General features: G+C 44.9%; 2 protein-coding genes and 1 non-coding gene across 4 annotated transcripts; all 3 read right to left on the reverse strand.

Moving 5' to 3' along the window:
* Positions 1 to 1,872: 1,872 nt before the first annotated feature.
* Positions 1,873 to 20,767, reverse strand: KAT14 (lysine acetyltransferase 14). 2 transcript variants are annotated; one of them, XM_027900782.1, is made up of 10 exons: positions 20,224 to 20,767; positions 17,668 to 17,786; positions 15,524 to 15,645; positions 13,644 to 13,825; positions 12,692 to 13,111; positions 11,223 to 11,794; positions 10,557 to 10,693; positions 9,863 to 10,038; positions 6,333 to 6,523; positions 1,873 to 3,679 (listed from the first exon to the last, which is right to left on the reverse strand). In XM_027900782.1, exons 1-10 carry the CDS (start codon positions 20,477 to 20,479, stop codon positions 3,506 to 3,508), a joined length of 2,349 nt encoding a protein of 782 aa, XP_027756583.1. In that variant the 5' UTR covers positions 20,480 to 20,767; the 3' UTR covers positions 1,873 to 3,505. The 2 variants fall into 2 exon arrangements, with proteins under 2 accessions (XP_027756583.1, XP_027756584.1); XM_027900783.1 differs by having other exon boundaries at positions 12,692 to 13,108; positions 20,224 to 20,502.
* On the reverse strand, positions 6,714 to 6,876 carry LOC114066252. The gene has a single exon (XR_003573150.1). It is a non-coding gene; the product is annotated as a U1 spliceosomal RNA (small nuclear RNA).
* PET117 (PET117 homolog) lies at positions 20,720 to 26,284 on the reverse strand. Its single transcript, XM_027900785.1, has 2 exons — positions 26,171 to 26,284; positions 20,720 to 20,887 (listed from the first exon to the last, which is right to left on the reverse strand). The coding sequence occupies exons 1-2, from the start codon at positions 26,264 to 26,266 to the stop codon at positions 20,738 to 20,740; spliced, it is 246 nt and encodes an 81-aa protein (XP_027756586.1). The 5' UTR covers positions 26,267 to 26,284; the 3' UTR covers positions 20,720 to 20,737.
* Positions 26,285 to 26,976: the final 692 nt, after the last annotated feature.

The following is a 26,976-nucleotide window of genomic DNA, read 5'->3' on the forward strand; positions in this document are numbered from 1 at the left end:
CATCCTCACACTATAGGTGGCAATGAATGGGCCGAGCACTTTTGTTTCAGCCCCCAGTCTGGATCTGAAATCTGAAAGGAAGCATTTGACTCGTGTGCAACATCAGGACTCTCAGGAGTTCTCTTTCAAAGCAAGCTGCAAAGTATTACTTCTACAAAATTAATGACTACTGTGCAGAATGATCTGAGCATTTACCCAGCTCAGCTACAGCAGATGGACGGGCACAAGAAGGTGACTAGAGAGGGCTACTTCCTGGTCGTGAAGTATCAAAGCTCAGACAAGGCCATGGGAATGCTTGGGCTTTTCTGCCTTTTTCAGAAGGTGAGGTTCCACCTTTATCCTCCAGGAAAACTCTGTTCCATTAAACTGAGCTAGGTTTGGCAACTCTAATCACTGCTACAGTCACTGCACAGCTCAGGGAAGTGTGGAGTAATCGTGTCATAAAACAGGGTGGATGCTGGCTCTAATCACAGCTAAGGTAACCAATCACCCTGGTTTCCAAGGCACAAAGAGGGAAGCAGAGGGCTAAGAGCCTCATCCCTTGCAGAGAAAGCCATGGCTATTCAAGCACTGGCCTTTTAAACTTCTCATTATTCAGCATTATGGGGAGGAAATGTTACCTTGAGAGGACGCTGGAAGTGATCCCCATGCAGCCACAAAAGAGAGATCAATCTGCAGCAGCTGTTTTATAGCTATTTCAAAGACTGCCAAATTCTGGTGCTGACCTAGTGAAGACAAGTAGAGCTCCCTGGCACCTCTGGGGCATTTCCCCAGGCTATCAGATTGCACATCTGACTTCACACGGTGCCTGTCAGGATGCTGGCCTCAGCCTCCTGTCCTTCGGAGACTCTTGCTGAAATTGGGGGTGAATTCCTGCTCACCCAACAGTGCCTCTGTGCTCACCCCTACAGCCAGAAGAATACAAGCAAATGTTTCCTACAAACAGCTTGAGTTGGCAGGAGAAAATAATACACAGATACTGCAGTTTTCACCATTGTCCTTCAGAGCTGGTTTGCTGTGATCTCTCTGCAAGTCAGGAAGTTCTTCGGTCATGGCTGTTCACCTTTACCCAAACCATCAGTGAAGTGATGCTTGAGTCAGCCACAATTGTAGCCACCAAAGCCATCAGGATCATCAGGGAAGGATCTCAAAGTAAGCAACTCAAAGGCACACTACATTTTCCCAGGCAGCACGAATGAACAGAGTGTACAGTGTATAAAAGCACAGAAGATAAAACCAAGGGATCAAAACTTAAGTTTTACAGTCCTGAGAGTGTGGGATATAAGTATAGCTGTTAACTGGCTAATTTTCCCAGAAATATGGGCAAATTAGCAAGAAACAAGCAAAATAGCAATAGTGATCTCCATTCCCTGTAAGCTTTACTGAGCTTATGCTTACCAGTCTTCCTGAAAAACAGCTGAGGTGCGAGGGCTCAAAGGCATTTAATCACTTCATTGCCTTTGAGGATCTGTGAGTAAATGAAGCACCTGGATAAGACAAGTTGTCTGCAGCACAGCAGGTATCCCAGGTCTGTTATAAAACCCTCTTCCCTTGGCATTGTCCCTTTGAGGGACAAAGCCACAGACACATAAGCACAGAGCAAGCAGGTCCTCAAAATCTTCATGGTCACCTCTGAGAATGCAATGCAGACTGGTCATCTTCTTCAGACTATCTTATATTTCCCAATTCTGGCTGGAAACGAACAGCCTGCTACAGCCTGCATGTGTGTGGCTGCTGTGCAGGTGTCCAGTGGGGAAATAAGGAGTTTCTTGCTTGGTCAGCTGCCCACACCCATCCTCTGCCACATCTGAGTTTGCTAGATTTCAATGAAATATGATGGAGAGACAGCTTAACAAACAGTACAACTACAGGTAGGCTTTTCCAAGGGAAGGGCTTTAATTCATTCATAAAGACGGGTATTTTTTTTCCTTTCCAAGTACAGCTAACTCGTAACATCAATAACATCAAAAATTTTCATGTAGTCATAAAGCAGGCAGAAATGCGCATGAATGTTGGGGCACACAACCCTTGGATGGCCCGTTTTTTCCCTCCCACTACCACTGTTTTTGTGTTGGTTACGATGTACATTTGACTACACAAAAACATACTTTGTGTCCCTTTCTCTTCTGTTACCAAAATGAAGACTCTGTTAAGGCAACTTCTACTATGGCCATGTAGCCAACAGGTACACACAGTGGATTAAGAACAAAGGAGTCACATTTGGTGTGTTGTTCTTTGTGGGCCTGATGTGAAAGGAACATCACAGTGGATGTGATCTGTAGTTAAAACGCACAGACTGACCTTTAGTCAGTGATGCTTTCTCTTCATCAACAGTGAAAGTCAGGCAGAGAGAAGCCGCTAAACTGCTTCTCTCTAAAAGAGAAGAGCCCACTACCAGAGAAACCATTTAGGGTTTGTATTTTCTTTAGTTCCAGGTTATTTCTACTTATTCTTTGCTCTCCTTTTTACTTAGAACCATGAAATGACAGCCTAGGTGCTTCCAAGAACTGGATCTGGCCTACCTTTACCTTCTCCTCCCCCTAGGCTGCAAGCAGATTGCTTCTACAAATCAGCCTGCATTTCAAACATCACCACTGACTTTTCTGAGTTTCTTCTCTCCAGAGTGCCTGTAGCAGAAGGAGCTGGATGCAGCAGCACCATCTATGGTTAGAGGTGTGCCAACAACTGTGCCAGCACCAACAACCGGCAGAGAGGTTGTAAGATTTCAAAGGGCTGATTTGGCAGGTATGGTGTCCTATCTTGCCTAGATACAAACCCACATGACGCCCTGTTCCTGAACACAAAATACTGTGCACTGCAAGGACTTCACATTGAGCACAGGGTCAACAAGGGGAAAGGACGGCAGCAGGGAAGGAGCAGAAGAAAGGTGAGCCTTCTATTTGGAATCACATGAATTCACACACTCTTTACTATTCCTAAAACATGGTTCCAATACTACTGTTTTGGCACATGTAGAGCTTTCTTAAAGTTAGTGTCAGCTACATGCACCAGTATCTCATTTCTCTTCACAGATTCAAGACATGGTTCCTAGCAAAGCAGACACGTTGAATTATTTAAGTTTAGAGGTTCATTTTTGTTCATAAACCAAATAAGAAATTAAAAACCTGCGGCATTTTTTTGACAGGTTTCAAAATTTGAAATCCATGGGGCTCCTCTGAAGTGATAAATATTTTTTTCTTGTTTGTCAATGAGGCTCTTCAAAGTAACAGTGCCAGGAAAATTCCCCATAAAGAATTTTGGTCTTCCAGTGGTTTCAGTGTATCCCAGCTGGCATCTTCAGGCCTCTGCCCTTGGAGCACAGGAATCAATCCTCTTGGATTGCAGTTTCAGCACACAACATAGCACTGTTGAAATCTGAAGTCCTAGGGATAAACACACTGGTCTGTTCCAGCTCTCATGCGACAGCCAACATCCTCCACGGAAAGCTGTGGTCGTTTCTTTGACAGATTGGGTTTTTCGGAGATCCCCAGACATCTCTGGCAGATTAGCGGCGCAGCCTGAGAAAGAATGCGTGCTTACACTCCTTGCTGTCCAAGGGGTAATATTTGTCATAAAAATCTAAAACATATTCCTCAGTCTTAAATCCAAACTTCTGGTAGAGCAGCATAGCAGGGTTGCTTGCAGAGACGTGAAGAGTTACGTCTTTGCCCATGCAGGTCTGCCAAGGGAAGGCGGGAAGGAAAAAAGAAGATATCACGGTGAGAGAATGAGACAGCCTCTGGGGGAATGCGGAGGTGAGGAGATTCATCAATTCAGGTATTCAAGTTACTGAGGAAATGCGAGAAAAACTGGAGGCCCAGACACAGAAATTACCACACATATCAAGAGAAAAGGCAAAGGGAACGCTGCTATTCCTCCAAGCCTTTGTTTCTGGGAAACATGGACTCTCTGACAATGAAAGCAGGTTTGGGATTATAATTTGTCATCTTTCCATTGTCAATTACTAAAGTAATTGTTAATTAAAAATGATCTCAGTGTACAGCACTGATCTCAGATACTTAACAACAGCCTGAAGAAAAGACAAAACATGCCAGAGGATCAGGCACCTTCTTGCTGCACTCCTCCCCATCAGCAAACAGAGCTGAGCTCTCTGTGACCACTGGAGCAGCCCTAGGGCACCTCTGGGCTGTCACACTGGAATTCCTGTCTATCCCACCCAGCTCCTCTCCCATCCTTCAGGGCACAGCACTCTACCTACTGAGAAGGCAAAAATCCAGTTCAGACAGCAAATAGCACAGCTGAAGTTACCTTAAAGATCCCAAATTATTTTAACCAGTAACACTGATAAAGATGCTGAAGTAATTTTTTTCTGCTTTCATCAAGTATTCTATGTTTATTGAATGTATTGTAACTGTAAGTGGGAACAGTAAAATCCCTTAGAGAATTTCCAAGGCAGAACATTCAAAGGTAAAGCTCTCACAGGGGATTTAAGGAGGGAAGGAAAAAAAAGAAATAATTTGCAGCAGGTTTTTGGGGAAAAGGAAGTTTGAATGAGATCATTAAGAAAATGCAGTTTGCTCCTCTGGGCCAGATGCATTAGAGGGTAACTTCTGAGAGCAAACCAGTCACCACCATTTGCATCAAAACGTTTCCTGTTAAGTCATGGTTTTCTCAAGAATTTATCCCCAACCTCAGCCCATTGATCCAAAAGTCAGGGGACTGCTCTTAATCTGAACAGCGTATGAAAGCGTCTCTAGCTATAGAGAGTAGACCCCAAGCAGGCTGCGAAGCAGCACCTACAATCTGCTGATTGAGGAACAGCTCACAACCACCATTTAATCTCCTACATGGCTAAATGCCTTCTATCACTGACAAAATGTCAGCAATGGAAAAATACATCTAATGCGAGCCAAACATACAGTGCTGATCTCTCATTGCTAGTGAGCCTGATCAGCCTCAAATCTGCTTGGCTTTCCTGAACACGGTCATTTTATGCTAGTCTACCTGCAAGCAGGATTAGGTTAATTTGCTGTGATACATCCTATGAAAAAGGTGTAAGGATTTTCTACAGCTGACTTGCCAATGCATTCCAACTCTGCTGGAGAGACAGTCCACCTGCTGGATCCCCGCAAACCTCGGCACATCCCACCTGTTCTCACTGGGTATTGACATCTCACATCAACAAACTACAGCTGAGAGCAATTTACTTCAACACACAGAGATGCTTGGGAAATGCAAGGAGTGAATTTAAAGTATATTGGTTAGCGGCCTGTGTCAACACATAGAGAAAAGAGGTGGACACTGCAGAGAGCTGTGCAGGTAGAAGAGTTACCCTTGGATGGTCCAGAGGAGCTACCCTCAGTGAAAACTGCTTTTCCAAAGCACAGATCACTGTTCCTAAGGCTCTGCTAGCACTCTCTACCTTTCTTTAGCCAAATAAATAAGAGAAAAAAACATTTTTAATGACGAGTTTTGTTAGTGCAGCTCATCTTGACTAAAACAGGTTAAGAAGTGTTTCCCATTGGCACCTCTGGCACAAGTGTTTCCCACTGGCACAAGAGTTCAGGGAGTGGTAAAACTGTGGGTCTTCAAGAGGCACAGTTGGGCTATGAAAAGGATATATATCTGCATCCTTACTCAAAATTAAGCTGGCTTTCCTGCAGTTAAATTCAAGAAAGTAAATGGAATTAAGGCCATTTGAATAACAGTAGTGATTCAGAAATTATTTAATTATTTATTTAATTAAATTATTTCATATAATACCACCTATTTAGTTAGCTCAGATTCATTTTCCCAAGTGTTCCTGTGCAAGAAGGCCCAGTTTGAACAAGCTAGTTTGAACAAAGTGAATGAGGTTGCACACACTCTTTATTTTCAACTCAGCTGTATTTAAACCAAAGTATTAAAAGTCAAGTTGAATTATTAAGATCAGTAATTGATTTAATGCAACAGACATGGTCATGGAATAAACCTTCAAGTGTAGCCAAGAAAGCTGCAATAGATTCTAACTGAACCTGCCCACTATCACCTCATTTTCTCCTTTAAACCCCACATTTACAGTATTACTTTTAAGTGAACTATTGACCATTCCAGAACACCAAGTTAACCCCAAGCCAGTCAAAGTGGACAGCATCTTGCTAATTCCGAGGACCTGACCAGTGTGGCTGTTCTTCTAAGTACATTTTAGCTTCTGCTGTGGAAATTATTTCCCCCCATAAATATTCACGCTGGCTGCTGACAATTTGTGTGAGAGTTTGTAAGCAGAGAAAGAGCAAGGTGAAAGAGCTAGAAGGGAAGAACAAAACACTACTTACTCTCTAATATTTGCACGTGTGCACACAAGGAAGAAGGGAGAGCTAGTTCTTGATTACCTGGATAAGATGGTAAATCATGAAGGTTGCAATTCCAGCTCTTCTCCACTCAGGGTGAACTAACAAAAAAGAGATGTAAGCTTCGTTGTACTTCACATCTGGCACCATAAAGCCAAAGGCGATGATAACTTTCTTGTAAAGGACAACAACACTGAAGTCTGGATACTGCAGGCATTCTGACAGATCTATTCCTATGGAGAAAGGGAGAAACAGCAGTTGAAAACACTGCAGACCACTTGCATGGAAATTCCAGGGTTTAAGGATTTTCAGAAACACTTACTTGATCCTTTCCTTTTACCTTCATTTCAAAGCTCTGATATAAAGAGATCACAGAATCATAGAATGGTTGGCATTGGAAGGGAGCTCTGGAGATCATCTGGTCCAAGGCTCCTGCTAGAACAGTCCTCCACTACTATAAATTATGCAGTCAAATTTCCTGCATTTTGGGAAATCACAGGGGTAGGGACTCCCAGAGTGCAGGGGATGAACCTTGCTTTGGGAAAACCAGCTGCCTGAACATGTTGTCTCCCTGCTAGGTAAGTATGTAAGGTAAAAGGAGATGATTCAAAAAAACAGAGACAAAATAAGACCTGATTACTAGCAGTGAATCTTTCACGGAGAAAGTAACGAAGCTAATTTCCTTTCAAATGACTAAAGGATGAGACTAAAACTTAAAACCTGCTCTCTTTGGAGGCAGCACACATGAAACTGGGCTTCAACTTTTGTAGCATTACCTGGCTATGGTTCCTATCTCTTTTCTCCACCTTGCCTTGAGCTCCTACTGCTTCCTCTTGTACGTACTCAGCTGTTTGTGGAGCTTCACTGTGAACCTGACCACAGCTTTCAAGGCTATCAAAACATTTGCTTTTAGCATGCAAATTCTCTAATCTGGGGCAGGAAGCAGCCTCTCAGGCAGTGGTGCTTCTGTGACTCAGAGGCTGGACACAAACGCGTGAGGCTGCTGACTTCTGAGTGGAGTTTGTTACCTTGCCTAATCACACTGCTGCCGCAGCCCTAGAGCATCCACACAGCACGTTAGCATCAAGCACTACAGTTCAAGGCACTGCAGACTGACTGCTTGGTAATTTGAGTGGACAGACTCTAAACAAGATGCAAGACATAGTGGAGATGTGCCAAAAATAGTTTGAGCCTCAGGCTGGCAACTGCAAATGTACTTGGAATGTGGGGTAACAAAATAGCAGAGTATGTTTTCCAGTAACCACTCCTGATGAGATGCAAGACTTCATAAGGCACCAGGCACAAATAAGTGGGTGAATTACTGTCTTGCTTGATAGTACGCTGGGTGGAGCAAGACGTGGGAGGAATTGATTGGCAGTAGGGAACTGTGTTAATTATCTCAAGGCTGCAGTTGCCTGTGGAGTGCCTTACAGCGTGTCTGTACAGGAACGCTACCTTGCCTTGAGCGCTGGCACCTATGAAATGGTGCTGTCCCCTCAGAACACAGTTATTCCTGCAGGAAGATGCTTAGCTCGCGATGGTTTGCCACTTGTCTACTCGGGAGATGTTTCCCATTAGGGCACGAAGGCAGAAGATACTGTGAGAGACAACGTGGGGGAATCTTGCTTCGCAGCAGCTTGTTTGTGGTTACTACCTGCAAACTTGTTTCTGCCCTGTGAGAAGCAAATAGAGCTCTGACACGAATGATTTGGAGGGGTAGAACTAAAGCCTGGGCTCACCCCACATGGTGAAACGCCTAGATCTTATGAATTCAGCCAAGGAGAGCATTGTTATTAGGCAACTTAGCACACCTAAGATGTCATTCACTGATGATCCCTGGAGCCCACATGCTCCCGATGCCTGAACTTAGGCAGAATTACAGGTGTTTCTCTAAACAACAGTGCTATTTTAATGAGGCTCACCCAGCTGTGTATCTTCACCTGCCCCCCAGGTTGTACCAGCCCACTGGAAAGCTAAACCCTTTGCAACCACAAAGACACCGGGCTTAACTCCTGAAGCAGCAACTCCTCACTTTCCTCTCTTGCTAAAACAGAATCAAGGTGGAATAATCATATCATAGCCTCAGAAATTCTTCACCATGGAAGAGATTTTGATTCCTGTTTGGAGACTGATGGGAGTGTCAGCTTTCTGATTTAATGATGAGCAGTTCACCAGTCACCCACGCTCCTTATGTTAAATAAAACAGGGTGAGACCTGAAGAACTTAATGAAGGTGCAACGCAACTTGGCCAGAACTTCAAATGCACTATCAGGAGAGGAGAGACTACGACAAAGAGGTTCAGTCTCTGTTGGGATTGCAAGTATTTCTCATGAGCTCTGAAAGAGCTTGCGAAAAGAAAGGTGTGCAAGGCCCTGAATTGTACAGTTTGGACACTGAATAGCACAAAAAGCTCTGATCCTGACTGCAGTACATGAGCACTTCTGAACTACAAACCCTGCTGAATCACTATCTGCAAATCAAAACATAAAGCAAACAGTTACTTGGAATAAAGGTGTGTACTGTTTGTACTGGGCCTTTCCAAATTAGTCCGCTGCATTATTTGCTGATCAGAAGCTGTTCCATGCAGTATTATTTCAGAAGAACTAAAGACTGCAGCCTCATGACAGCCCCCATAAAGGACAGCCACTGTCCCCAGAGAGCCTACAGGTCAAGAAATGACACATAAAAATTCAAACACAGTACATCCTGAGGCCTGAAGAAATAAGGGACATCACAGAAGAGTCTGCAGTTGTAAATGTAATTCACAGAAGCACAGAATACCCTGAGTTGGAAGGAACCCACAGGGATGATCAAGTCCAACTCCTGGCCCTGCTCAGGACAACCCCAAGAGTCACACCATGTGGCTGAGAGCATTGTCCAAGTGCTTCTTGAACTCTGTCAGGCTTGGTGCTGTGACCACTTCCCTGGGTAGCCTGTTCAGTGCCCAACCACCCTCTGGGTGAAGGACCTTTTCCTAATATCCAACATAAACCTCCCCTAACTCAGCTTCATGCCATTCCCTTGGGTCCTGTCACTGGTCACCACAGGGAAGAGATCAGTGCCTGCCCCTCCAGCTTCCCCTTGTGAGAAAGCCAAAGACCATGACGAGGTTTCTCCTCAGTCTCCTCCAGGCTGAACAAAGCAAGTGACCTCAGCCACTCCTCATGTGGCTTCCCAACTTTCACTCCAGCATATCCAGCTTATGGCTGCTAGGAAGAAACTTTCTCACAAAGCTAATGAGCAGTAAAACTGTTTACTTCAGCCCCTGATTCTGAAAAACATTTCACTGGATCTTTAAATTTAGTTAACTCCTAAACTACTAGACTACTTCTATTGGCACCTATTTCTGTAAGTGCTGTGCTAATTGGGGCCTAATTGCCCAGTTCTACATGATTTCAAGACACAAAGACACCAAAACCACGTCCCCATCTCAAATGCATTCCTGTGACATCAGATAATGGTTTTCTAAGAACCGAGCCAGAACCAAATGAAGAAAAAATTTGGCCCAAGAATGTTTTTTTCTGAACAAAACCACTTCCTTCTTAGAAAACCGAGCACTGAAGGAATCTTACCAGGCCAGAAGAATTCATGGCACATGGAGTTTATAGTGGGGATGTGATTAGGGCGAACATAGCAGTAATCAATGGGTGCTTCTGGCTCAGCCTTCCAGTTGAGATCATTCCTGTGTGGATATGCCTGGATTTCTGCCAGCAGCCTGAGTTTTGGGGGCTTTGTCTCATAATCACGCCTGCCAGGAAGATAAAAAGCAAACACAAAAAGTGAATGAGCAACAGTAACTGCCACTGCAGCTGAATGGGTACTGACCACGAAATATTTTCTGACATGCTCAGTTTCAAAAAAAAGAGCAGTCTTCCATTCATGTGGGAAAACAACACCCAGCTCAGGAAAAACACCCTTGTGCCAGAGGCCGGGACACTTCCCAGATCCACAGTGTGCCCAGCCAGCTTCTCCTTACAGCAGGAGCAAGGAAATCATAGTTGTGACCCCAACAGCAGGTGCAACTTGCACTGAATGACCACGGCAATTCTGTCCCTGCCCTGCTCTCTTTTGGAGATAACCCTTCCCAGTGTAATCAGTTTAACTATTCAGCTAAGTACAACTATCCTTTCGGGGTTACCATAGTTACCATAGGGTTACTGGGTTGTACTTTGAGAAGGTGCAGGGAGCACTGCCCAGGAAAGGCGTCTTCTCGGTGGGCTGTCGGTACACAAGCCAAGAGCAAACTCAACCTCTGATCATCTGTACCTGATGTAGGGTTTCAGGACACGGGATGTGTAAGGGCTAACAACGCTGTGGTCTGTCAGCAGGTCTTCTGAGCCTACCAGTCGATACAGAAACTTTGTTGTCTGCTGTCGATATCCCTTCATGGCGGGCAGCATTGTCTATACGTACAGAAAAATGCAGAACATTTCAGGAAGATTTAACACAGGGGAATTGTATCAGTGGATGCAGAATAAGGGCCTTTCATTGTGACAGGATGAACTGGACCATGATGGTCCCACCTCTGTGGACTCTGCTGTACACTCTTAGATTTAGTGCCCAAACCTATGAGCTGCCCTCATCACTCAGAAAAGTGCTGGAACTTAATGTCCCTCCCACATACTTTAAAGAGCGTTCAGCTGTTTGGGTACTTCCAGACCTCCATCATCAGCATTTGAGCAGGGCTGGAGTACAAATACATCAACTTTTGTGGTGCTGACACCGACATTGATAGACATTAGTGCTGTACAAGCATGTCTCAAGAAGAAAGGGGCTTAGGATAGCATTGGTGAGGACACAGCCCCAAGCCAAAATGAGTCTTGTTCACATAATCCTTTCTGTTTTGAAAATCAGATAACCTCAATGTGACACTGCCGTCTGTAGCAAAAGCTTTAGAATAACCAGTGCTCACTTAGATTTGGAAACACCCACCTGGTATCTATCCAAGATCCTGAAGTCCTGGCTAGTAGTTCTGTACGTTGCTTGCCCTACTGGGGACCTGGAAACACCTCCTTCTTTGGCTCCATAAATCCCATCAACCAAGAGCAGTGCAGCGTTCACAACTTGGTCCAAGTCAAAGAGTGGCAGTCCTCTTTCCCTCTTGGCTTGCCTGACTAACAGCTTGCGCCTCAGCCTCCGGGCCTCTGGGGTCATGCTCACAGCATTGGGACAGGCTTCCAGTCTCTTCAGCAGCAGCTTTTCCTCATAGATACTAACAGAGGTATGCTTGGGAGCTCTAGGTTTAGCATCCTTCTCCAGCTGTGGCTTTCTTTTGTCTCGTCCCCTCACCTTCAACAATGTGTTTGACTCTTCAGGATCTTCACTGTCACCTTCCATCCGTTCTGTTTTTTCTTCCTCACTCTCCACCTCTTGCTTGATCTGCTCAGCTGTCTTCACTTTTTTTCTACTTGCTATCAGAGTGCCAGCACTGGCTGTCCCACTAGGAGGGGGCACATACTCTATTCCTGGATCTATGACTCCATCTCCTTCCATTTCCTCATCATCTGTTGAGCAGATCAAAATAATCCAGGGAGAAAAAAAAATTTAAACATCAAAGCTCCATTTCAAAAAATGTTGTCACAGGACTCTTCTGCTAAGGAAAAACAATGTGGTTTTACCCAATACACTTTGTTTTCTATATACTTCTGGATCTCCTGATTTTGGACAGGAGACACTATTAAGAGTCCAGTTTCAGGACACAGAACCAATCCTGTTCCTAAAGTGTCTTGTAGTTTAGCATGTGAAAACAGAGCCCCTTCCTGAGCTGCAAGCTCACGCTCTTTGACGAACGTTAAGTTGCTGAAAATTCCTGAAGACTGGGGATCAAATGGTCAAGCTGGTGAGCTGTATATTCAGCTAGCATATCCTGAAGAAGTTCTGTTCCTCTGCAGAACCTGACTATTTTTCCTGCCATCCAGAAGTGCTTTGGTCTGGCTCCTTAAGGAACTAACAGCATTCAGTCTGCATCACTGCTTTGCAATCTGACCCAAATTCAGCATCTTTTAATCAAGATGCTCGAACTTATAAACCTACTGGGATGTTGGCATGAGAATAAAATTTCTCCCGTTAAAGACATGTGAGACAAAACTAGAGTTGCTATCTAACAGTGTTATCTGTGTTGCAGTGAAATGCTTATCCTGAGTGGTGCAGCAGATGCTATGTGAAATCTACCCACTATTTATTCAGGATCCCTCAGAAAACAATAATGAGGGTTTCTTCTGGCCTTAGAAGCTGGTGATACAACGATGGAAAACTAGTCAATTCTCACAACCAATTAAGACAAACAATATTACCACTTACTTTCCGTGTTATCTTGAAAAGATCCTGCAGTTCATTTGGAAGTACCTTCCTAGAAAACTACACGTGGTTCATGACTAAACAAAAAACATAGTGCCTCTTACCGTGAAACAGAGCCTGTGGTGGCATGACATCTGGGATGAGATCTGCTTCTGACAGAAGGCTGGGAGTAGCTGAATGTGAGGCTGGAGTGCCGGGAGCAGAAAAGTCCAGTGATGGAGAAGGAGAAGGGCTTGTCAAAGGTGTGCGATCTGATGAGCTCAAGGAGGAGAAGTCAATCACCTCTCCTTTCTCAAGGACGATATCGGGGCGGCGGCAGCGACTGGTGAATTTAACAGGAGTGGAGGAAGTACTCCGGTCCAAAAAGCCGGCTGCCTCCTTCTGGGCTCTCCGAATATCCTTGGCTTCCTGAGTGCGAGACCTCTTCTCCTTCAGCTCCATGGCTGATTCGACTGGATTGCGGCTTACCCGCTTTCGGAGTCCTTCCACAGTAATGATGGGATCCAGAGGTGGCTTTGAAGCTGCTAAAAAGTAGTTCACTTATTCTAACAGACACTGAGCTCCTGCAGTCACTGGATACATACAGAAAAACACACTGACTGCAAGTCTTAATAGATGTATTTTCAATATGTACAAGAAATTCACTCTGAGACATGTAGCATTAAGGCAACGCACAACTAAATCCTCATTAAAGCCTCAATCTTGTTCCTCTACACAGAGGAGGACTTGCATCTAGTGACAGAACTTAAAAGACAATCCCCAGGGTAAAGAGAAGTAGAGAAACTGGGGATTTCAGCTAAAAGAGAACAACACAAAACACTCTGCACAAACCTCAAAATCCTTTAAATCAGATAGCACAGCACAGAAAGGTAATAAAATACAACAGGCTTCTCACACTACAGTATATACACCATAGTTCTCTTGAGTCAACCCTTACATCAGAACAAAACTAAGAAACTGTCCGTGCACACAAACACGTGGTTTTAACTAGATTTTTCTCATGGCTTCCAGCTCTGGAGCAGCTAGGAACCTATACACCATCAGGGAGAGAGTTACCTTTTGCCTTTAGGGCAGATGCAGACAGCTTCTCTCCTTCAGGTTTCATTGTTGGGGGTTTGTTATGAACCAGTTTCCACCATCCGGGTTCTCCAAATTCCTGTGCCCCTGAGCGGAAGAACAAGGGGCTCCCCACGGACAGACAGCCAGCGACTGTGCTCCACCATGTTGAGGTCTTTTTCCTATGGTGGGAGAGAGGGCAACAAGTGTTAGGTTCCCACTCGCCAGCTGTGCTTTCATCCTGGAGCCTCCTCCAAGACAGAAAGGGCACTGATGCACACACACTGAACTACTCTGAAGCACATTTTTGGCCACTTGAAGGCAGGGAGCTGCATTTAAGCCTTTCACTCTGCTGGGCAGTGCACTCTGCTGGGTATCTGAGTACTTACTGTTCCTTTAAGAACTGGTTAGCCGGTTAACCAGGGCTAAATAGGATGCCACTTGGGGAAGAAGTGAGAAGAAATATCAAAGAACTTCCCCTGTAGCCAATAGCTGAAGTACTCTCCTGGACACTAGAGAATTTGGTTCATGGTGCACAGCCTAAACTCACAGTTGCACAGGATCTCAGGATTCCTTCTTGCCTTTGCACACCTCCACTGGCAAAAACTTCCGTACTTGGGCAAGAATTGGCTGAGCAGGTATTTGCTGCTGTCCAAGTGTTGCAGTTACCTACCTTGGGGTACTCAGCCTCGAGGGTGGGGGATCAAACTCAGGTGCCCCAGCTCCAAGTCTGGAGTGTTACAGTAAATCTGGATAAGCCGTAGTTTATTATGCCAAGGGGAAAAAGCACTGCGTGCCTTGAACCACTACACATCTGATCCAGCTGTCTCTGTTCCACCAGTGGCTTGTCCAGGCAAGTGGAGAGACTATGTCTGAGGCCAGTAATCACTCGCTTGAATTTTAACCAGAGCAAGGAGTGCCCAGTTCCCAGGGAAGTCTTAAAAGGGAGCAGCAAACCCTGGTAGGTGATGGCTCCCTTAGTAAGGGACAACAGGCCACTAGCCTGTCAGGGTCCCTGTGATTTCCAGAGAGGACAAATGCTAACATTTCTGAGAACAAAGAAAAGAGGCAGGGACAAGCAATGAAAGCAAAGCCAAAGAGTAAATCTGGTTAGGGAGAAAGGCCAGATCTTTACAACAGAGAAATCCCTGCTTAAGAAAAGAAGCTGTGAAGTCAATCAAATCTACAACCTGGAAGACTTGCTCAGTTCCTTTCCTGGCTTCATAGCACATGCCTTAAAGTGACACTTGGGTTTGACAGCTTCAGCATGCCCAGAAAAAACGTGCGGTTCACCCATACAGCGAAGGCTGTCCTTTACAAGAGGGGTTCCTACTCTGAAAGCCTCGTTACACACAATCAGAAATGTTTTGTTGGTTTGTAACACCTTCTATGTAAAAGCTAAGGTCCAAAAGTATTAAGATCCAAAACAGTCTAAAAGGTGAAGCTCAGTTCTTCTGGAAGAATTTGGTCCTTGCAAGGCTTTCAGCCAAGTAATGTGGTACTTTGCTGGACCGCATTTTTGTCCTTAAAGCCTCATGATTCCAGGACTAGCCCATCCGTTGTGACTATTTAGAAAAATATTTGCAGGTTCACATGCTACCTAAAGGAAGATAAGAAATAATCCAAAATACAGGCATTTGTATTGCTTTTGTGTGACATTCTTGGGGCTGTTTTTCCCCAGTAAGAAATATTTATTTTTTTCTCAAGTGTACCCCTCATGCCTATATTCAGAATTTCAATATTAAATGTTCCAATTTTCTCACTAGTGTAGCTCAACAGAGAGGTTGCCAAATTAACCAGTTCCTGTCCATCTGTATAACAAGTTTTAATTCCTTTGGCTCACCAACCTTCAGAGCTTCACGGAAACATCACGTCTTTACCTGTTCCCTAATAAGAAAGTCCAGTGTTTCTCAATAAAAGCACAAATATCTTCTTTCCATCTGAAGTACCCCTGACGGCCCGTTCCTTCCAGAGACAAATTGTACATTGCCAACATGACAACCTGGAACAAAGTGTTGGATACAAGTGAATCTTTTCAGCTTTCTCTGCTGAACTGTGCCCCACAGTTGCCACACACACACAAATCTCTGCTCCCTCATAAATATCTTAATTTTGCAACATCTCATAGGCAACTTCTGCAATCCACCTTCTTCTTGATTTCATGCTGCCCATTCTTGTCTTTCTATTGTTAGATGCACATTTGCCCAGAGATTTCTCCATCCCAGGGGAATAACAAGCTACCTGGTCATGCAGGTTTATGTTGAGACACAGAAATTTTGCAGCTGTTGTACAAATGAATCGCAGTACAACTGTGTTCTGAAAGTAGTGTAGGGAAACAGTCTTAAAAAAAAAATGGTCACAAGTAACCCCACTATCTAATCCATCAGACAATGGTCTTTCTAGACACTTACTATTACCTTCCAAACTGAACAGACTGTAAGTGCTCTGTAAAATTAAAGATCTCCTGATTGTTCCAGGTATGTAAGAATCAAGTTTGTCTCCAGGTGATCTTCATTAAATAGAAACTGTTTACACACACTTCACAACTGAATTCATTCTGACCTGTTACACACCTTAACTAAAAGGCAGGTCTGAAAACTATTGCACCTCTTTGAAGTAAATCCCAGGTGACCAACTGTTAATTACATTTACTTAGTTCATTTGAATACAACTAAAATCAACTGGGCTGGGATCATCTTTCAACAGTCACATAGTTTGGCACTACTTCCAACCCCTCAGAGGAGTCTGAAATGTGTCTTTCTTAGGCAGATTGGTTGTCTTCACAAGGGACCTTAGCTTTCTGGGATACACTGCTGAACATGTCAAAATCAGGAAATATGGATAGCTTTCCTATCCCCTGCCTCACAATCCCTCTTGGTTTGGTAACTATTTAGGATTTTGTGGTTCTTTAAATCATGTGAGACAGTGTCTCAGGACTTCAAAAACAATTCTCTTTTCAACTGGCTAAAGATAAGGACCTGTCGAGGCCACATACTCTGAAAAAAACCACAGAAATCACTGCTCCCATTTTTTCCTGTTTCAGATAAGTTAATTTGACCCCTTCTCTCAATTCAATTTATCAAGAAACAGCAGCAGGTCTGGCTGCTGGAAGCCTAGGGAGTTAGTCATTAGTCAGCTTTCTTCCTCACCCATTTTGATTTTGTCTGCTCTTTCCCCACACCATTCTGAAGAGTCCAGGGCATAATGCTAAAAGCCTTTGCTGTCCAAATTAGAAACCTGGTGAAACTCTGCTGATCTGCCAGCCACAGATTGCTACACCAATCTTTTCCCCTGCACTGGCCACCATGACAAAGGACTGCAGGAGTTATAACTGATGTTTTAAATTATCTTTTACGGGACAACACACCACTACTGTCCCAAAGGATGCAAACAGATGTCTCACACACACTGCCCGATGTGGAAACATTCACTGCTGAGCAACAGCTACTGCCTGATCAAATGCATTTTGAGCAGAGGCAGCTGGCACTGCCTGCCTGTCCCTCCAGCGCCCCACACATGATGTGCATCAGTCTAGTCCCTGGTCATTGCTGTATAATGCAGATAATTTTAGTTGCTCAGGTGTTCAAGTAATGGTAATAGTGAATTATACCAAGGACCCTTGTTAGTGCATAAGCAGCCAGGTTAGAGCTTTGTATTCAAGGAGCTGGCAAACTTTTTGTTTCCGTGTTGCCATCTCAGTCATTTTACATTTTCTTATATGCGAAAAACCTGCTCATGCCTGGCAGCTAAAATCTGCCTGAAGCCATGAATTCATGAGCAACCTAAGGAGGAAGGAAAAAAAAAATAAGAAAAAAGAAAAAGAAGGAGAGCGGTTTGTCTTTCAATTTACCTGCCAAATGCTCAAGTTCTCATATGCAGGCAATCCTTAGCTAATTCCTTTCTGAAGTTCATGCATATGCTTCTTTCTTACTGATACTGATCCTCCTTTTCTATGTAGTACATACACAACAAACAATTTTAGAAAGTCCTACAGTTGTTTGGCGGGCACAAACATTTTACTTACCTGTTGCCATGTTAATCTCAGACGTTCAAATTGCTCCTTCCCATCTTCTGAGCAATCAGAGCAAGTAAATCTAAAAAAGTTATCTCCTTTGAGGTAGCTGAGCTGTTCTCTCAGTTGACCTAAAATGAAAAAGCAAAAAGCAATTTCTTTGTCCTTTTATAAGAAAAAGTGCTGCAAAGAAAATTTGGATTTCCTCCAACATCAGGCAAAAAAGTACTTTTTTGCTTTCTCCCTTGAGTTCAAAAACCCAGGCAGTTTCCAGAAAGCAATGGACCTTACTGTCATGGAAGGCACAGATTCATTTCACTGTTGCAGCAGCCAGTGGTGACCAACTGAAAAGCACAGGAATCAACAAAGGGTATTCTACATAACATCTGAATGTAGGTACAAAGCCAAGGATTTCCTTGGTTTCTATAGCATTTCTCATTCCTCCTTACTTCACTCGGATAACCTATAGACTTCAATACGTAACTGTTTTCCAACCCTACTCAGAGAAAAAAAATCAAACCTGACCTGTCAAAAAAGGTATGCTACTGCAAAGGCTATTAGTATATACATCTGTTCTCTTCCATGTCATCTTTCCACTCACTGCTATGTGCCTTTACAGCTCTCTCTTCCCTGTCCACAAACTGTTACTGAAGTCAAATTGCCAGTCTCCGTTTCCAGCAGCCTCCAGGCTGCACTGCAGTAGACATGGAGTGAAGCTTTAAGGTGTTTATTTCTCCTATCAGGAGAATATCTTCTTTTATTGAGGCTGAGAGCTGAAGGAACAGCCCAGCACTATCAAGAAACACTTTTTCTTTGTGCAGTTCATGTATCAGATCCCAAATCAGCAAAGCACTCAGCATACACTTTGCTCCATAAAGCTAAACCTGCATAAAAGTTTGTCTGAACAAAAGCAGTAGAGCCACCTGTAAAACTCCACACATCCAAAGTGACAGGCTCTAATTCTATGTTTCTGCAGAAGAGAAAAAAATTAATTACCATATGAATCAGGGTTTCTAAACTCACCCAGAGTTAATTTACACAAGTATAAAAAATTGAAAAATTACATCACAGGACAGGGAAACAGTTAAGACTACAGTGTTTCTAGAAGCTTGCACACAAAAGGTGTCATCTTGCACACTGCTGGTGTCAGCTTGCACACTGCAAGTATGTCATCTCTTTTACTGTATAGCAACACCAGATGAAGCATTTTTAATATATGGATGCTCTGCTTCCATAGTGAATTGCAGAATTTAACTATTAAAGTTGCACCTACGGGAGGCAGGGGGAAACCCCCTACACACTTCGTAGATGGACAGAATTTCTAAATGGCAATTTAACGTAAAAAAGTGATTATTTGTGTGAGCACGTTGGCAATTTTCACAAGTGACAACTGAACTCCATATAACTGAGTGATTAGGTAAGAGCACAGTATTTCCCTTTCACATTTATGTTGCACATTTGTATTTAGTTACTGTTGCTTTGCAATTGGCTTCTTTTGCTCTTTGTATTTGTTCCACAGCAACTGGAGAGAGGAACATCTTTGTAAAATAAAACAAATAGAGTGTTATATCAAGCATTCCAATGTAAGTCGTGCTACCTCCTTTTATTAATATATTTAAAGTTAATATTTCCCTTTTACTGCTTAGTAACTTATAGTATGTAGCTGGTTCCATTATGCTAACATCTAAAAACTAACATGCCTCGAGACATTTCTAAGCTGTAGCTTTTGGCAAATTCTAAAAAGGCAAAAAAGGCAGCTCTGACATATCTGGAAGGCAGTTGCTACCTGAAGAGTTCAATATTTCTATCCACAAACAAAAATCCCACAAAAAACACAGACCAAACCAAACAAAAACCCTCACACCAAAACAAAAAACAACCAGTGCTTAGCAACATCTGACTTTTGGATCTAATAACAGATCAGATAATCCAGAATTTAATAAGTAAAGTCATCTGTTACACTGCTAACAGCATATATCTTAAGCGCTAGAGCACAGGGATCAAGTTCTGCAGCTTGCTCCAAAAACACCTTCCAGAGCTGGCTGCTTCAGGCTGGACATGTTCCTGTGAAAGCCAACTCAAATTCACATTAATGGGAAACCATTAAGGTTGAGATTTAGGCATTTGCTCTGCGGATGTGACAAATCAACAGGAAAAAAAGAAAAAGCAAAACCATCACAAAGTCCTTTTCTTCCACAGAGCTTTACAGCAGGGGTCATTATTTTTATCTGATAGAGCAGAGAAGCCAAGTTGCTTGGCCAAAGTTCCCTAAAAGGCTGCAAGACTTGGGAGGGTGTGCACGTTTTTGAAGTCATACCCTTGTTCTCTGCTAATTAAAGAAGACTTCCCTACAGAGAATGCCAGCTTTGGACATAAATAGAGCTCATGCCACTGCTATTGGGCTGCAGGGCTCCATGCAATGCCAAGACAGCCTTTCTCCACCAACATGTGATGGGATACAGCTAAACAAGGGCTGCCCCATAAAACAGGTATGCAGGACAGCACAAGCAGCTTGCAAACAACAACCACAGGAATGCAAGTGAGGCACAACACAACTGGCAGGCTTACTTGCTGGGATCCACTTCTGGCACTTCTCGCAGTAATAGGACATCTCCTCCATCCAGGATGCTTCACCTTCGTCGCTGTTCAGAGAGTCCCCACTCTGATCGTGTGATAAATCTACTGAAGCCTGGTCCTCAGACTCGACAATCAGGAGAGTCTCCCCTTCCACCTCACCCTCCTCCAGGCCCTCTGAGGTGGAGGTCCTGGTGGCTTCATCGTCGTGGCGGCTGAGCAGCCCACTCATGTGAACGTTATTAGCCATCCTAGATTGTGTTTGCAGTAATGAGCTATTCCTCCCCACATTGACAAGTCCATCCACACTGGGTGTGCCGACCAAGTCTCCACAGTATGACAGAGGAAATGTTTTTTGTCCACCCTGTAGCTTTAGGGATAAAATAAAATCCTGTACAAAATAAAGTCTTCCACAGATTATCTCTGTTTGCTAAAACACTTGCAAGTAGTGAGATATGAATGATCTCCAAATGTTTTTAATCAAGCCTCTAAGTACCCAGGCCTGTGCCTAGGACTGCTGGGAACCTTTTTCCATTAGCGCCTTGTCTCTCTCTTCCATAAGCTGCTTTGTCAAAGCAATCTGCTCTTCTAACAGGCGAATATTCTCCCTTTTCTGATTTTGACGTTCAAGATCTCTGAGAACTCCACTTCGAAGCCTCTGAAAACACAAGGTTCAGGATTTATCACAGCTGTGTGATGCTGAATGTGATTAAACCCCACCCAGGCTCCAATCCCTCCTTCAGGGCTGTTCACCATGCTGCCTTTGCCACAGTCACTTTATGTGTTTTGAATCTTCAGGAGCCGATATCCAATATCAATAAGCCAACAGCACTACACATAAAAGCGCTTTATTTGCACTCACTTCAGATGAGTGGTTTAAGTAAATGGTAAAGTTATTGAGCAAATAAATGCTATGCACCTGTAATTCCCATGCCATGCAGGACGGACGTGATCTATAGCACCCTGTTTTCTCTGCTCTAAATCTTTACCAAATTGGAATAATCTCCTCAAAACTTCTCCGCTTTGGGAGAAATTTTGTGACAAATTGGACATTATTTTGAGAAAAACTGCCATGTGTCTTCACCTGCCTCTTTCTGCTCATGTCTTAAAAAATACCCACGGCCTGCTTATGCCAAGCTCTTGAAAAAGCAAGGCACTTCATCAAAAAATATCCCCTTTACCTAACATTTTCATTATAAATCATATAAATACATAACATATATATAAATAAATATAAATATGTAATATGTGCAACACACACCAGCAGCTTTCAAACTTTTACACCAAAGGGTTTAAAAAGCCCTAAGAAAATCCCAGTTGCTCTTTGTTTCCTCCATATGCTTCTCTCTCTCTGCTACCTGGACATTTTTATTCACATTGATACTTTGATAATTAGGTGAAATGTTTGACCTTTCTACCTCACCAGGAAAACGTTAAATAAGTGAAACCAAAGTGAAACCAAAACTGGTGAGATGGATTGAAGTGTGGTAAAGGAGTGTGGGGAGGGGGGAGACTAGCTAGGAACTGGCTGCAGTATTCCAGATATGCACCTCTGGGGACAGGTGAGGCAGCAGAGCAATGTGAGTGGAGGGGTGATGAGATCAGACATGGGATGGGTGACACTGACTCTGGAAGGAAACATGGAGCCCGTGTGAAGTGTTTAATCGATTGTGCACGAGACACAGAGCTGAGACACAGTTCCCCAGCAGCTTCAGCCAAGCACAGGCACTGCTGCTGCCATCCTTCTGGACCCATGCTCCCAACACTGCTGTCCCACCCCAGGGCCAGACAGCAGAAAACAACTCTGCCCAGTCTACTTTGGTGGTTTGGCTTAAATTCCTCAGGCACGCAACGTGCTCTCACATATTCAGACACTTACAGCATTTCAAAGCAATAGCTATAAACTTGTCAGAAAATAAGATACAAAAGGACGGAAATATTATAAACCAGGAAAAACATGAAATGATTGTTCAGAGCCAACCCTGGCTCAGATCTAAATCATGCTGTGTGATCACAGTCATGCTTAGCACAATTAAAGATTCAATCTTCAGTTGAAGCTTAAAGCATTATCTACCTGCCTAATTTACCAATTCATGTGCAGCTTGGACTCAGGAATGAGAAAGTTTCCACATGTATCAAGGTTAGCCACTGGACACTGGAGATATGAATAAATTATTTAGCCTAATGGCAAAAAAAAAGATTAATAATTTATTCAACCCATTTGAATGATGCCAAAATGCACCTTCAAATAATTTATTTGAAAGCTGACCCTGAAGTTACTTTAGATGTCTGTGATTATTATTTGACATGTTCTCAGAGGGTATTATTCCTCATCTAGCAGGCCAATAACTTCACATTTCAAAGGCAATTATTTCTCCAGTTAAGATCAAAATAGGAAGGCTTTGTTTAAGAAGTAATTTTATCTTGTTAAGAAAATGCACAGACACACATGTCAGCCAATAACCAAAACTCTCTCCGGAAATTAAACTAATAAAACCAGTTTCTTCCCATCAGCTTCTATCAGCTACACTCAGGTTATAAATTTGTAATTGCTGAAGACAAAGTTCATCAACTTATTGTCACAGTACTATTAGTTAATAGCAATAAAGAAGTGGGGAGGTACAATGTAACTGAACAACTACATCAAGAATGTAATCTTTTTCCCTTCACAAAACAGCCATTCTGCAATCTTTGAGATGGTGAATGTATTTACTTTGAAAATGCACAGTTTGCAAATGACACTTGTATAATTTGAGTATCACAAGTGACAAAGAGCTATGAAAAATTTAATCTGACATTCCTCTGTTCTTGGAAGTTAGCCCTGCATCATCTTAGAAAAATGGGTGCAAGCTCAAATGCCTTTGGGCCTGGCACATCAATTTATAAAAGTCAAAAGTTTATTAATCTGCATAAAGATAAATCTGAAATACAGTCCCACCAGGACTGTAAAATATCCACATTATTTATTTTCTTTATATTATCTAAATAACTGGATCTCTAAAACATGAAGTCATTATTATCTGACTTGACCACAAAGAATTATAAAAAGAAAATCTGAGATTTCATTTATAAAAAAAAAAGCTTTGAGTCCTGGCACTCCTGAATAGCGATTTAAAATTAAGTTAAACTGATGGCTGGGGGAAAAAAAAAAGAATTTAGTATTTTGGATTCACTTCTGCAGCAGCAGCAGCATACTAAGGAATGTTAGTATCTTGCAAACATATACAGTTTAGCACCATATTCAGCTCTTTGGGACATCACTTCCAATTTTAGAGAAATGGTTTGTGAACCCATCCCCATATCTACAGGCCAGGCACTTCTTGAGTTCTCTACACAGAGTTCAGGGTTGTGAACTTTATGGGCTTGCCCATGCCTGGGTGTACGGAAGAATGGCAAAGAACAGACACTGGATCTGTCGCCCAAAACCTCCAAAATGTTTTGTCACTGACCAGCTTGATCTTTTGACCCCTCCATCTCTAGGACACTCAGCAAAACTGCCTATCTGCCTGGGAGCAGTGACACTGATACCCTGCACAGCAATGGCTGCTTCCAGATCTGGAAAAGGAAGTTACACCAGAACCACGTGGAGAAAGCTGCACACTTGGCTGGGAAGCAGGCAGAAGCTTGCAGCAGCCACCATGATTGTAACAACCACAGCAAATTTAATGTTATTTTGCAAACCAAGCAACAGCTACAGCCCAGAGCAGCAGGCACAGGCAAAAGGCAGAAAAGTCCCTCCTTTCTTCCTGGTATCAGAAATGTATGAAGCAACCAGAGGGTATTAATAAGTGACTGACCCACCACTCCTTTACTTGAGGCATATTTCACATGCTGGTAGAACGTGAACCATAAACTTGCAGTTGTGCCCTTAGTTTATCCGTGTTTAGCACAAGTCACAGTGTGGTCTCATGCCAGGGCACTGCTGTCCTGCTCAGTGCTCAGCATGGAGCCTGACCACGTTACTCTACTTGGTGTTTATTTTCACATTCCTCATTCAGTCTCTTGCCCCAGGTGTTACTTACTGCATGACACACAGATCCTGGCCTGACGGCAGCATTACCTATTTACCTGTAGACTCTTTTATGTTATCCTTGCAGAATAGGAACATTTTGAAAACCTTCATTTATTTTCACAGTCTCTCTATGAGATGGAGAGACATTAGCCAAGGTCAAAACATCAATTTAGGTGTCTCACCGAAACACCCAAACATTATGTTCATCAGAGCATGTGTTGTCCTGCACCACATGCTCAAAGTACAGCTCAGATTAATTTCAGAGCTTTGAGTTAAATTTTCAGTTTCATTTATGAGTATTTAGCACATATTCTTGTCAGAACATCAGTGTCTCAAGGCAGGCACACTGAATTAGAAAGCAATGACCTAAAAAAATGGGACCTTTAGTGATATATCCAACATATATGTCAGCTCTGGCAAATGTAAAGCCATTGCTGGTTGCCACCCCAAGAGACCAGCCTTCCTCTCCTTGCTACTGCCTGTGTAATTCAGTGTGATTCCCAACTCCTGCACAAATAAAATCGCCTCTTTCCTTACCCAGATCAGTCTCATCCTCCAAGATCCACTGTTCTCAAGCACTGACAACTTCTTGACGGGGAAAAATATAATCCTGTAATTACAGACTGCATTGTAAAGCCCGCACAACAGTCAACCAAGCTCGGCTATGGACTAGGAACTTCAACTCTGGTGTTTTGTAACTTCTGACTGTTTCTCATTTAACATAGGCTTTTTTTTGTGTGCATTTTCTAGAATTTTTGGTAAATAAGGGGGGAAAAATCAGATGTGTGCCCTCATTCCAGTACCCCCTTAGCTCATCGGCAGGGTCAAAACCAGCACACTCACTGCCCAAACATCTGTCACATGCAACACATTCACTACACAACTGTAGAGCTTTCAGTCCTGGGCAGGATTTCTCTGTATTGAGACTCATCATCATCGGACCTGACACTTTTTGCTGTGGGCTCTCACACTCAGAGTGCCTGTCAGGAATTACCTGATCTTTGTAAATGTAGCACAGAAAACTTCTTTGCTGAATTAACACACGGTGTTCCTGATAGCTTGCACTCTGCCTGTCCTGTCAGAAGAAGGGAGCTGGGCCAGGCTGCATGGTACAGCACAGCCCTTTACCAGGATACATTTGAGGAGCTGAGGAAAAGCAGAGCACACACACTGTGAGAGGAACAAGCACCAGAGGGACAGCACAGCCAGACAGGGAAGCGCCCTGGAACCACTGCAGGGGTGGTGGCCTTGGGCCTAGAGGGTTCAGGATTACATCCTTCCTGCATGCTGGCTGCTGGAGAGGGAGGGAAGTGCCTCCACCGAGCCTGTCATGCCTCCCACTGGGTCTCCTTCCTATTTGCCCCTAAAGGGAAATGCACAGGATGAGATTAGGGAGCTGGTACAGCTAAAAGAGCATGGAAATGGCAGATGCCAAGGCAGGAAAACATGGGTAGGGGTAGTTCACGGAAAGAGAAACATAGGGGGGCAGTGCAGGGGAGGCAGCACTGGCGGGGCACTGCAGTGCGAGTGCAGCTCTGGCCCCTGGGGCGCCAGGCCGGGCACACCGGCTCCCCACCGGGCACAGGGGGCCTGGGCTGCCCTCAGGCGCAGCAGGGCACTACAGGGATGGAGGGAGGGAGGGAGGGAGGGATGGGTGGGTGGATGGAGGGAGGAGGGGAGGAAGAGAGGGATGGAGGGAGAGAGGAAGAGATGGAGGGAGAGAGGGAGGCAAAGATGAAGGCAGGCAGCAGCAGAGACACGTGGAGCCGAGTCCGCGGGCCCACGGCGGAACCGGCCCGGCGCGGGGCAGGGCGGGGCGGGGCTCGGCCCTCGGAGGGCAGGTCAGGGCCGGGTGAGGGGGCGGAGCTCCGAGGCGGGGCCGGGCCCCGCTCGCCCCCTTCCCCCCCGCGCCCCGCGGCGCGCACTCACCTCCCGCTCCCGGCGCTGCTGGACGTGCACGGCCGCCACGGTGGCGGCGGAGAGCAGCGCGGAGGCGGCCAGCACCAGCCGGGAGCCCCGCGACATGGCCGGCGGGGCGGGCGGGCCGGGCGGGGGAGCGGGACAGGCCGGAGAGGCGCGGCCCGCCCCCGGCCGAGCGCCGAGCGCCTCGGTCCAGGCCGGAGCAACCGAGCGCCGATACGGGGCGGGGCTGAGCGCCAAGGGGTGGGAAGCGGGAGCGGCCGCTCCGGGCCGCGGGCACCGCTCCCGGCTGAGGGCACCGCTCCCGGCTGAGGGCACCGCTCCGGGCCGCGGGCACCGCTCCGGGCCGCGGGCACCGCTCCCGGCTGAGGGCACCGCTCCGGGCCGAGGGCACCGCTCCGGGCCGCGGGCTCCGCTCCCGGCTGAGGGCACCGCTCCGGGCCGCGGGCTCCGCTCCCGGCTGAGGGCACCGCTCCGGGCCGCGGGCTCCGCTCCCGGCTGAGGGCACCGCTCCGGGCCGCGGGCTCCGCGCGGGGAGCGGGGCCCGGGCTCTCCGAGGCGGCGCGGTGCGTGTCGCCCTGCCGAGGCTGGGCGCTTGCACCTTCCTGGCTAAAAACTCTGATCCGGGGTGCTGAAAACGGGCCTTTGTTTCGTCAACCCCCCGGCTGTGCCCGGTTTTGCCCGGCTGTGCCCACTTTAGCCCGGCTGTGCCTGTGCCTCCCGGTGCCTTTCGGGAGGGGCTGCTGGCTGGAACTTCCTGCCGGCGTTGTCTTGCATTGCCAGTGCGGTCGCAGCTCTGAAACGAAAGGAGGTTT

Source organism: Empidonax traillii, unplaced genomic scaffold (assembly GCF_003031625.1).
Source record: "Empidonax traillii isolate 1590-97213 ecotype Southwest subspecies unplaced genomic scaffold, ASM303162v1 scaffold748:size532870, whole genome shotgun sequence".
In the NCBI taxonomy this organism is placed as follows: domain Eukaryota; kingdom Metazoa; phylum Chordata; class Aves; order Passeriformes; family Tyrannidae; genus Empidonax; species Empidonax traillii.